Source organism: Zophobas morio, unplaced genomic scaffold (assembly GCF_036711695.1).
Source record: "Zophobas morio isolate AGI-343-1 ecotype UQ-CSIRO unplaced genomic scaffold, CSIRO_AGI_Zmor_V1 ptg000006l, whole genome shotgun sequence".
Classification (NCBI taxonomy): Eukaryota; Metazoa; Arthropoda; class Insecta; order Coleoptera; family Tenebrionidae; genus Zophobas; species Zophobas morio.
Window position 1 is genome coordinate 10560135 of NW_026972111.1, and position 13318 is coordinate 10573452.

A 13318-nucleotide genomic window follows, 5' to 3' on the forward strand; every position below is an offset into this window, starting at 1 on the left:
GTATAAGCATTTTTAATTTAAGACGACAAGCGTAACATAGCATACGTGAGAGTCAAACAGAGAAACTGTAAACAAAACCGATGGTCATCTAGAGATTTTTATTGCTTCGACTTCCGCTTATTATATAAAACATTGGGTTTTATTTTAACTTTTGGCGGTGGAATTCACAATTGGTTGATTATAAACATGTCTATACTACATTCGCGGAACCTAGTCAGCGCACAAAACAAATGCACGTCTGTAATGTTAAAGTAAATATAAATAAGCGTGCTACCCTTATGTTTCAACCGAGTTTTTACTTCACAAAATTTTATGTCTACCAAATTGGGTTGGTCCAATGTAATACTAATAATAAGTGTTGCCTTTAATTTAATCAATAAAATAAATTGACTTCATTAATTTTATTGAGCCACCTCTTAAACAAATCTAAAAAATATGAATGGAATGATAAATCACAAGTACAAAATCATCATATTTTTTGCATTTTAGATAGGATTTATTCAGCAAAATTTAGGGGTGACGTCATCAATTTTTTTAGGGGGGATGAACAAATACATTTTGAACAAAAGTTTACCATGCTTATAATAACTTTAAAATATCTCCAAGATTTCAAAGCATTCGGTTTTGTAATTCCTGATTAAATCGATAAAATAAATTCACGCATTCATTAATTTTTTTAAGTCACCCTGTATATGCAAATCCAAAAATATGAATGGAATGATAAGTCACAAGTACAGACTCATCATATTTTTAACATTTTAGATAGATTTATTCACCAAATTTTAGGGTGACGTCATCAATTTTTTTTGGGGGGATGAGCAAATAAATTTTGATAAAAAATTTACCATGCTTATGATAACTTTAAAACATCTCCAAGATTTCACAGCATTCGGTTCTGTAATTCCTGATTAAATCAATAAAATAAATTGACGCATTCATTAATTTTTTTCAGTCACCCTGTATATGCAAATCGAAAAAATTTGAATGGAATGATAAATCACAACAAGAAACTCACCATATTTTGTACATTTTAGATTTTATGCAGCAAAATTTTGTGGTGACGTCATAAATTTTTTAGGGGGGACGACCAAATACATTTTGATTAAAAATTTACCATGCTTATGACAATTTTAAAACATCTTCAAGATTTCGAAGCATTCGGTTTTGTAGTTCCTGAGTAAATCAATAAAATAAATTTTGCGCATTCATTAATTTTTTTAAGTCACCCTGTATATGCAAATCCAAAAAATATAAATGGAGTGATATATCACAAATACAGACGCATCATATTTTGTACATTTTAGATAGGATTTATTCGGCAAACTTTTGAGCTGATGTCATCAAGTTTTTGGAGGGGATAGCCAAATATATTTTGACTAAAGATTTATGATGCTCTTTATAGCCTTAAAACATCTGCAACACTTCAAAGCATTCGGATTAGCAGATTCAAAATTAAATTGCAAAATGTTGTTTTATAATTTTGATTTTTTTTCCAAAAATCTGGACGTTTCGGGTAAAAACTCAATTCGAAGTCGTAAACTACATGTGTAGGACTATGTTATTTTATACAATTTAAAACCAATTTACTATGTACAATTTTGAAGTGACGTCATCGCATTAGTGGTGGGGATGACTAGAAAAATTTTGGTTAGCGTTTAACCATCTACATGATATTCCTAATATAAGTACAAAATTTCACAACAATCGGTCCAGTACTTTCGGAGATTATCTGTCTAATAAAAATCCGGGACGGCAGACAGACGGACAGACAGACGGACAGACGGACAGATGGACAGACGGACAGACGGACAGACGGACAGACGGACAGACGGACAGACTATTGTTACTGAATAATGAGTAATTGTAACGCATTACTTTTTAAAAGTAATTGTTCCAATCACTGACTGAGATAAGTCAAAAATTAACAATTTCAATCAATAACATATGGATTTTCACGATCAAGTATTTATTGAGTGCGATGAACATAACCAATTAGCTCCGTCAAATTTGCCGTTTTTTGAAAAAAGTGCTTCAAAGTACTTTTTAATAAATGAAAGCCAAAATGCACCTAGTAGGGACCAACTTATTACCAAAGTTAGGCACAGCGGAAGTGATGAGCAATCCCTCAGACAAATATTAAACACGATCGCGTGATGTAAGGCGATAAATTTGGCTGGCCGACTGTGGAGTCTCAACCACGTCACAACCTCAGTGGCGTTTGATGCAAATCAGGGTTTATCTACTCAAGATCATCACGAAAATTGTGATGTTGACTAGTCATTGTTAATTTTTAAAGCATTTTAACACCTAGGAGAACTCGTATAATTGATGAAAATCGAGAAAAAGTAGTAAATGTTATTAAGAATTCCCGAAGTTATAGACTACGACTGCAATAGTGCTGACGATCGGACGGCAATGAGAATCACTTCCGCGATGCCGAAGTTTTTCTTCTAATTTGATGATTTTATTAATAAAATTTCCGCAAATTATAACGACTGTTACGAGTTTCGGTCTGATATCTAACTAGATGTTTACGATAGTTACGAAAACGATAAGAGCTGTGAGTCTTTCCGTATCTAAGAGTCCAAGAAAGTTAAGTCACTGACTGATGAAAAAAGTAAATAATAAGAAGAATTACCTACCTAGAAAATACAGAAAAAGCCTTTTTTATTTGCCATTCTCGTCAGTCAATGACACTACTTCCTTGGACTAGCTCTTGAAGCTAACCTTTCAAGCGAAATATCCTAAGAAAACTGATTTTACTTCCTGAGCATAAGCTAAATAGTTACTTATAATTATAGTTAGAACACATTACGCGATTACCCTCATGTTTTCACGTCTCATGACCCCTAAAGTACGAAAAAATATGTCTCTGTCTGTCTGTCTGTCCGCCGTCTGTGTCGATTTTTGTTAAGCAGATAATAATAAATTTTATATGCGTGTAGATCGTAAAACGCTAACCAAAAATAGTAAAAAAAAAAAATCTAAAATGTACAAAATATGATGAGTCTGTACTTGTGATCTATCACTCCATTCATATTTTTTGGATTTGCATATACAGGGTGACTCAAAAAAAATAATGAATGCGTAAATTTATTTTACTGATTTACTCAGAAACTACAGAACCGAATGCTTTGAAATCTTGCAGATGTTTTAAGGTTATAAAGAACATAATAAATGTTTAGTCAAAATATATTTGCTTATCCCCTCCAAAAAATTGATGACGTCAGCTCGAAAGTTTGCCGAATAAATCCTATCTAAACTGTATAAATATGATGAGTCTGTACTTGTAATTTATCACTCCATTCATAATTTTTGGATTTGCATATACAGGGTGACTCAAAAAAATTAATGAATGCGTAAATTTATTTTACTGATTTACTCAGAAACTACAAAACCGAATGCTTAAAAATCTTGCAGATGTTTTAAGGTTATAAAGAGCATAATAAATGTTTAGTCAAAATATATTTGCTTATCCCCTCCAAAAACTTGATGACGTCAGCTCGAAAATTTGCCGAATAAATCATATCTAAAATGTACAAAATATGATCAGTCTGTACTTGTGATCTATCACTCCATTCATATTTTTTGGATTTGCATATACAGGGTGATTCAAAAAAATAAATGAAAGCGTAAATTTATTTTACTGATTTACTCAGGAACTACAAAACCGAATGCTACGAAATCTTGAAGATATTTTAAAATTATCATAAGCATGGTAAATTTTTGATCAAAATGTATTTGGTCGTCCCCCCTAAAAAATTTATGACGTCACCACAAAATTTTGCTGAATAAATCCTATCTAAAATGTACAAAATATGGTGAGTCTCTTCTTGTGATTTATCATTCCATTCAAATTTTTTCGATTTGCATATACAGGGTGACTCAAAAAAATTAATGAATGCGTAAATTTATTTTATTGATTTAATCAGGAACTACAAAACCGAATGCTTTGAAATCTTGCAGATGTTTTAAGGTTATAAAGAGCATAATAAATTTTTAGTCAAAATATATTTGGTTATCTTCTACAAAAAACTGATGACGTCAGCTCAAAAGTTTGCCGAATAAATCGTATCTAAAGTGTACAAAATATGATGAGTCTGTACTTGTGATTTATCATTCCATTCATATTTTTGGATTTGCATATGCAGGGTGAAAAAAAAAAATTAATGAATGCGTGAATTTATTTTATCAATTTAATCAGGAATTACAAAACCGAATGCTTTGAAATCTTGGGAATATTTTAAAGTTATTATAAGCATGGTAAACTTTTGTTCAAAATGTATTTGTTCATCCTTCATAAAAAAATTGATGACGTCACCCTTTAATTTTGCTGAATAAATCCTATCTAAAATGCAAAAAATATGATGAGTTTGTACTTGTGATTTATCATTCCATTCATATTTTTTAGATTTTCTTAAGAGGTGGTTCAAAAAAATTAATGAAGTCAATTTATTTTATTGATTAAATTAAAGGCAACACTTATTATTATTAGTATTACACCCCAACCAACCCAATTTGGTAGACACAAAATTTGTTAATGGAAAAACTCGGTTGAAACATAAGTGTAGCACGCTTATTTACATTGACTTTAACATTACAGACCTGCATTTGTTTTATGCGCTCACTTGGTTCCGCGAATGTGGAATAGACATGTTTATAATCAACCAATTGTGAATTTCACCGTCAAGAATTAAAATAAAACCCAATGTTTTATATAATAAGCGGAAGTCGAAGCAATAAAATCGATGGTCGTTTTGTTTACAGTTTTTCTGTTTGACTCTCACGTATGCTGTTACGCTTGTCATCTTAAATTAAGAATGTTTATACATAAACGATTTTCAGTTGCCTTTCATATTACTAGACAGCGGATTTTTGTCGGGCTACGTCACGATTATAGGTGGGGACGCGCTGGATCGCCGGGACTCAGTAGCGGGTGATAGATAATCACTGAATTTAATCGGTACTAATTCCATAAATATAATTAACGATTTATTAATCAAACGGCTAAGTAAATGAGAACGGGAATTAACAGCAGAGTGCAACGAAACAGCCTTATTCTAATCTCAAATAAACGAAGTGCAGTCCGCAACCGCAATGAATTCGCATCCCGTACGAACCGTACCGAGTTTGGCCTTGCCTAGCCCGACAGAAATCCGCTATCTAGATATTACACACCGGCGCCGTATACGTGAGTAAATTGTTTCGTTATTTTATTGATTATAAGCAATCAATATTCAAAACGACCCAATTCATTTTCCCGAAAATTTGGGAATACAATAATTTTATTCTTAGTATTACACTACATCTATCCCAACTGATATACGTAGCCTTGTAAAAATGTTGATGACGTCATCACATTTTTTTTTTAAATTCCCACTACAAAAATGTAATGAGAAAAAAAAACACAATAGGCATGCAGTCGTCAAGTTTCCGACAGCGAGGGAAGTACTGTCTAAACTCTTTAGACCAATTTTTTTAAGTTCTTTTCTTAAAGTTTAGACTCAAAAGTATTTATGAAAGAGTCGAGTTTTAATGAAGTTGTTTAATAATAAATCTCTACATTTTGAAAAAAATTTTGGGATATCGTCATCTACTTAATTTAATTTTTTGAAGGCGATGAATAAAAAACGTCAACATTTTAAAATTACTAAACCAAATTTGTTCTTTAAATTTCCTTCAAAACTACGATTCCAATGCTTATTCAAGAGTTAGTTCTCTCTCTCATTTACTTTTCGATTGTGAATTTATCACCATCGCGTTGTTAACTACTGCAATTTTAACGACATCGTTTTTTAACGGTATCTTAATCGTGAAATTAGTTTTTACAGGTTGTAAAAGTGCAAAATTTGTTTTTTTAAAGGAGCTCACCTTATTTGACTCCAAACAAACTCTCACTTGTTCAACAGCTATGATTTTTACATAGTAGGTTTTTGGAGTTTGGAAAAGCACAAGTACAAATGTTTTTGAACTAATTTATTAAAAAATGAGTCTGACACTGGGACGATACACACATGGTACTGCCCACTGTGAGACGATTTACGAATATATTCGCATAAATTATATAGTTTACGACTATGTAACGCAAGCAAGGTCGCAGCGAGTAGCCAATCCAAAGCTGGGTCAAATGCTAGACTGGAAAATTCGTACCAGCAAAAAAATTCATACGGACATACTAAGAACATCATTAGTTCGATGACCAGTCCTGCGACGGTACCACTCAATAGTGCTGCAAATTTATAACCGTTTGATGTAATACCCTTACTCTGGAAAGTGTATGTACCTACATTTGGCTCATTATTAGTACTGTTGTACGATAACATTATAAAGCTATATTCATTATAGTTTGTAGTAGTACCTTGGATAAAAGTAAAATTTCACCACACCATATATCCATATTCGAAAGAGGTAGGTACTATAATGTTTTGTTATGTAAATCTAGCCATAAATTGTAAATTTTAATTGATACTGTCAAATCTAACAAAATCAACAGGTTTGGTGTTTCATAAAGTAATAACGGATTTTTAAAAATATTGTGGGCAATATTAGCGAAAACACAGTATCCAATTGTTTTTTTCTTTCATCATCTTGTGTTTCGAGAGTAATGAACTGTTGTGCGATAAGATAACTCGATAAAGTAGCGATTATATTTTATTTTCAAATTCTCGGAATTATCAAAAGAACATATTTATCTTCCTTGTAATTAAACAGCTACTAAACAAAAATAAAATTCATAACAATAATATTAACAAGTAGGTGTAATGAATTCTGATTTCTTTATACTTTCATACATTGGTTTAATTACCTGTGCTAGATACCCCAACCATATGATTGTGAAAATACTCAATTTTTGTAACTTTAAAAAAAGTTTTAATAATTTTCGCAGAACCTTGGTAGGAACATTTTTTTTACTTTGCTAAGAAAATGGTACTTAAAATGTGCAAAATAGTATACTTTTGTATCAGTGATTTATTAATCTACCCTGGTTTTTAAATTTATACATGTAGGTTAAAAAAAATCAAAACGACACAACAAGATTTTACAGTTTAATTTAGAAACCATAAAACCTTGACCTCCAAACATTTTAGTATGTGGTGTGATAAGCTACTGTTGTGCGGTAAAGCAATATGAATTCGATTAATGACATTTTGTTTTTAAATTCTCAGTATGGAAGAAGTAAATTAATAAGTTCTATTAATCAGCTACTAACAAATCAATAAAATAAAAATAAATAATAGTAATAATAATACAAATAATGCCAATTTCGTAAATTATGTTTTTTTTGCTTCTGTAGTTGTGGTAGTATTTCAAACGTATCTAGGATGGAAAAATTACTCTTTCTCTGTAACTCTTTGACTTATGCACAGTGGCGGCGTAGCGTGGTTTGGCACCCAAGGCGGTTTGATAAAATGGAAAGATTGTTTGCACGCGCTTAGCTCATTGTGGACCTTAATAAATCTGAAAAACTCCAATGTAGTCCACTGAATCGCTTCTTGGGAAGAAATGCTGGCGGTTTCCAAGTGCTGCCTCGATCGTAAAATTTCCAAAATTATGTCCTCTGCAGAAAATTCATCGTAGATTTTTGTCAGATTTGGAACTACATATTCCATGAACATCTTTTTTTGATGTTGTTAGCAGTGGGATTTATAAACTTACCGTTGCAGTTGCTGTTTCCGCTTGCGTTGCTTTTAGAGCTGAAAACTGTCATTTACAAACCCCGTTGCCAAGTTGCTGTTGATAATAACTTTGACATTTGCCATATTTAAAGGGGTTGTAGAAGAAGAAAAGTGGAGGATTTAAGTTGATTAAGTACTCCAAAAAATTACCATTTTAGACATGTTTTAAGTTTCTTGTCGCAATAAGTCTACACATACTAAGAAAAAAAAGGCAAAATGTAGTGCCGCCCACCCGCCCTATCTCATTTGTGATGATTTTTTTTTATTCGTTGTGAGCCAACTACGAACAATTAAAAACATGTTTTTAAATACATATCGTGTTGTTCAAAGAATACTATGTATATTAAGAAAAAAATAAAGCCGAAGATTAGGACCCACCCATACCCCCCCCCCCCATCTCAGTTCTCAATTGTGATGAATTTTTCATTCGGTGTCAGATCGAGGGGCGGGGCTTAATTGCAAGATCGATATTTAAATATAAGCCCCGCCGCCCCGCCCACCCGCCCTGTCTCAATTGTGATGATTTTTTTTATGATCGTCGAGAGCCAAACGAGCGGAATTTAAATGCAAAATTCTTGTTACCTATTTCTCTCTCTACAAGAAATTACCATCTAAGACATTTTTTTGAGTATCGTGTTATTCAGAGAATACTATGTATATTAAGAAAAAATTCAAGCGAACGATCTAGTACCAACTATAACTGCTTTAATAACAACGAAATTTTAATTCGTTAGCAGACCTAGGGGCGAAGCCTAATTACAAAATCCAAATTTTCTTACAAAAATGTACCATTTTAAACATGTTTTAAGTGTGTAACAATTAAAAAAATGAGCACAATTGAGATGGGGTGGGTGGGCGGGGTTTATATATTGTCTTTTTACTTCCCAAGCATAAGCTAAGGAAGTATAGTAATCGAGTTCATCAGACGAAGTACCACTTTTATGTTTTCTGGATGGGTCATGACCCCTACAGTACGAAAAAAGTAGTCTTTCGTTTCCGTCTGTCTGTCTGTCTGTCTGTCTGGTGTCTGTATCCATTTCTGTTAGACAAGTAATCTCCGAAACTGCTGGACCGATTGTTGTCAAATTTTGTATGTATATTAGAAATATCATGTAGATGGCTAAAAACTACCCAAAATTTTACTAATCATCCCCACCAAAATTTGATGACGTCATTTCATTGAATTGTATTCTAAAATAATTTTAAAAATAAACGTTCAAATTTTCGCAAAAATAAATCCAAGAGTGAATGCACTGATATTACCAACACGGAGTTCCTGTGGCGCAGACTCAAGCAGAGAGCTCCGAGATGTTCACCGAAGCCGTGTGACATTGCGGTAGTGGTTCGATGCCGAACTTTGCCGTTTACTTTTGTTTCTTGCATTGATAATACGCTGCGACTACTTTTCTTTTGTGCTGTGACTAATCTTATCCATCTTGAAGACTTCATTACCAATTTTTTATTGGTCAAATTAAGAACGAGTAACCCCATTTCCTCGAAAACGTGAAAATTATAGTAATAATGATAAAATAAGAATTATAATATTTAGATCATTTTGTTCGATTGTGATTTAATTCAAATCAAACTAATTTCTACGTGATATTCTTTCGATGTATAAACATAAATAAACACTCGAGAATGCTGGATATGTTTCATTGTACTTTAAGACCGAGGGAAGTTATGTCGAAACAACTTTCGACCAAGTTTTTTTCTTAATATACATAGTATTCTTTAAACAATACGATGCACAAAAACATGTTTTTAATTTCTTGTAAAGAAATAAGTATTTTGCAGTTAAGCTGAGTCCCCTGGGGTCAGCGCGAATGAAAAAAGCACCACAATTGAGATGGGGCAAGTGGGTGGGTCTATATTTTGCCTCTTTGTATTAATATGTGTAGACTTCTTTTCACAACATTAAACTAGGCAAATTTTTTTTTGCCCCATAATTGCAAAAGCCATACTTCCTTGCATAACCATATTAACCATGTTTTAAGTTTCTTGTTATGAAAAGATGGCTATGTATATTAAAAAAAAAGGCAAAATACTAGGAAGTATTGTAATGACTCCTAGCAGAGTACGAAGAAATGGGTCTCCCGTTTCCGTTTGTCTGTCCGTCTGTCTGCCATCCCGATTTTTTGTATGTTTTTGTAGAGTGATTCTTTTGTAAGTATTCTCTGGCTGTGCGAGAGAATTGTCGTTGTCACCCCTTGGTGCTTGGTACCCGGGGCGGACCGCCCCTACCGCCCTTTATCCCGCCACTGCTTATGCAGAAACCTACTTTTAGTTTCAGATCGTAAATTAGAAAAGTAGTCGAATATGGTCCATAAGTAATAACAGCACTGTATACTCATATTTTCGGAAAAATGGAATAGGAAATAAATTATGTCGCTTCATTCATTAATTTTTTTTTGAGTCACCTTGTATAAGCAATTCTAAAAAAGCAAGGTCCCAAATATTATGTCAAAAAGTTCTCGTTTCGAATTCAAAATTTTCTATAATTACGCCAAAAAATTGTGGTCCTTGCTCACTTTAGTTTAGCTAAGTGGCTATGGGATTATGAAAACCGCAGACAGGAGGTGGAGAACAAAGACATCCACCGCTTCACCAATATTTTCCATAATAATAATAATTATTATTACTACCTCAAAAACGAATTAAGTTTAGATTTTGCTTTTAAAATTTTGTATTTGCTGTCATTAACTATAGCAACCGTAAACAGACGTAAGATTGGGTTGAAATTATTTGGGTAATGTTTATTTTTCAATTTAATTTCTTAAATTATCGCATCGAATTATCCTCAAGATCTTTTTCTCCAGACAAAAATTTCATTGACTCAATTTGCTAAACAATTCAACTACTTATTAAAAGATTCAATTTTGTCCGAATAAAAAAAATTACATTATAAAATCGCATGTGAAATGTCGGAGTGACTATTAATGCTTGTTTTTTTTGTCAGGTTGGCAACCTATTTAAAATTTTATGATAGCATACCTCATTGTAAAAGTGACATTTATGACACCTGCCATTGTCTCACTCAGTCCACATGATATTGCGTGCTCATGACAAAATTGATAACTGACGTAATAACATGGTGGGTGCCAATAATCCAGAACTGCCAACACAAAAATTTGCTTCAATCATTTAATAGTCACCCGGTATAAATGTTCACATGCACTTTATTTCTAAATTAGTAGCACTCGTATTTTTGCACTTATAGATGTGAATTACTGTAAAAAAAAATAGAATTGTACAATTCAATTTTACAATTTATTTTACAAATGATGAAATTTATTTTCTAAAACCTGGATAACTGAAACCGAAAAGAAAAATTTTAGTAAAAGCTTATATCTTAATTAAATAAAATCAACTTTTTTCTTCCTGTCTCAAGGACAAACAATACATACTGGAATATGCTCAAAAAATAATAGTAAGCAATTAAGTAGAATTATGCAAACTAGGTTTAGAATGACTAGACAAACTTTTTGTTTTTGTTTTAGAATTCCCAAATATTTAATTCATCTGTTATTTTTCAGAGCGTATATTATCTTTGCAATGGACTTGCTGTCAATTTCTTCCAACGAAAGAGCAGAAATTCTAAAACATTACGATATTTCTGAAGCACAAGTAAAGGAAGACGTAGAACTAATTAAATCTTGGAAGCAAAAACAGCCACATTTACCGGAAAACATATCAGGTGTGCCAAAAAAGCATTATTTCGTAACAAACAAAAAATTTTTTTTTTTTTCAGATGACTTCATTGCGAGGATCTTTTTAAGAAATAAATTTAGGGTTGAACGTACAAAAGAAAAACTAGATAATTATTTTACCCTTCGAGGTTACCACGATGATCTTGTTAGGGATTTAGAAAACATTGTTCCTTCGAAACACTTCATGTAATCAAATTCGTAAATATTTTCTAATGACTCTTAACAGTCTGTTTTTAGCACGCATTTGCCAATGCCGAAATTAACTCCTAATCATGAACGTGTTATTATAATGAAGCTAATTAACAGAGACGCCGAAGTTTATGACATGAAGGAACTTATAAAGTTGGATTTGGCTGTGACAGAAGTGCTACTACAATATGATGACAGTATCGGGGTTCGGTATGTGATCGATTTTGGAGGATTTACGTTAAAACATTTGACTAAATGGAATCCAGTTTTATTACTTAAAAATGTAATTCTTATTGAAGTAAGAGTTTTTGTCTTCAAGTTTTGATATAGCTGTTAAATTGTGTTATATTTTATAGAAAGCATATTCTTGTCGATTGATGGGCATTCACTGTGTCAATCTTCCTGAATTCGCTAGTAAGATCCTAGGAATATTTAAGATTGTGTTGCGATCGAAGATTTATGATAAGGTAAATTGAAACCTCGTGCTTCTCGTGTTACTTTTTGTGTTGCCACGAACAAAAATGGCATTACTGTTTAATTTTGCACGTTAGAGAAGACATAATTTTGTAAAAGGCAACAGAAAAATGATGAATAAAATCAAAATTGAATCAATTTTACACAGGTGACGTAAATCAAATTTTTTATTCCAGGTGAAAATTGACAGTAGCTTGGAGTCTCTCTATGAGGTGATGCCGAAAGAATGTTTACCTTCTGAATATGGTGGTTCTTGTAGTGACATCCACAGTTTGTTAAGTACATATAAGTATTTAATAAATGTAACTAACTCACTCAAAATCTGTTTGTTACAGAAAAATGGGATGAAATTTTTCAAGATCACCGAAATTTTTTTATTGAAAACTACAAAAACGTTTCGTTGGAGCACCTGCGACCAGTAGATTTTACCAAAAGTGATTCATTTGGACCTGATGGTACTTTCAAACAATTAACGATTGACTAAAGGATTGCATAATATATTAACTGTATATAAGGTTTTGCTCGACTAGTTGTTTTGTGATAACAGTATTACACTATTGATTTATCTTTGTTTTATTAAGATTAGTAAATCCGATTTTTTACCTGTCTTTTAAAAATTTATAACTTTGATTAAATGGATAATAATCAACATCTAATCTTGTAATCAATAAAACTATAACTAAAATGTGTCTATTTATCTCCTCCAAACAATGGTTGACGTCATTTTAAAACATCCCGGAAATAACTGTCAATGCTGACATCCAGGTACAACTTTTATCATTACGGGTATTAACTTAGTACTAAAATTTTGCCATCAAAATAAATTTTAATCTTTCCAGATATTGTTCTTTGAGCTTTGTTTTAGTCTTCGTATGATCATATGGGACGACCAATGATGGCTCAGATATTTGTGTGTATCATTTCGATTATTTCTTTAGTTTGGGTTATTATGTGGTATTTGTTGTTGTGTGGCTATTCTGATTACTTGGATCTTACTTTTTTTAATACCAAAGCTCATTCCACCGGAAAACTGTTCTGTAAATTCAACAGCATTAGGCAACTTTCTAAAACTGTTAGAAACATTCTCAGATATTTTAACCTAAATTGTTAATATTTCGTTATATTAATCGATTATAAAGAAAGTAGACCTTTAAGATATTGGGAAAACAGGTGCGCGCAAACTACCCAAGAGGTAAGGGACAGTTGCGCGCAGCGGCCATAACGATTTGCATATATTTTATCTACAGACCAGAGCACATTCAGGCCAATATC

General features: G+C 32.3%; 1 protein-coding gene across 1 annotated transcript; it reads left to right on the forward strand.

The window, feature by feature from the left end:
* Positions 1-6198: 6198 nt before the first annotated feature.
* Positions 6199-12634, forward strand: LOC135123576 (alpha-tocopherol transfer protein-like). Its single transcript, XM_064048357.1, has 8 exons — positions 6199-6275; positions 6346-6408; positions 11210-11370; positions 11425-11569; positions 11621-11870; positions 11929-12039; positions 12223-12325; positions 12382-12634. The coding sequence occupies exons 3-8, from the start codon at positions 11229-11231 to the stop codon at positions 12528-12530; spliced, it is 900 nt and encodes a 299-aa protein (XP_063904427.1). The 5' UTR covers positions 6199-6275; positions 6346-6408; positions 11210-11228; the 3' UTR covers positions 12531-12634.
* Positions 12635-13318: the final 684 nt, after the last annotated feature.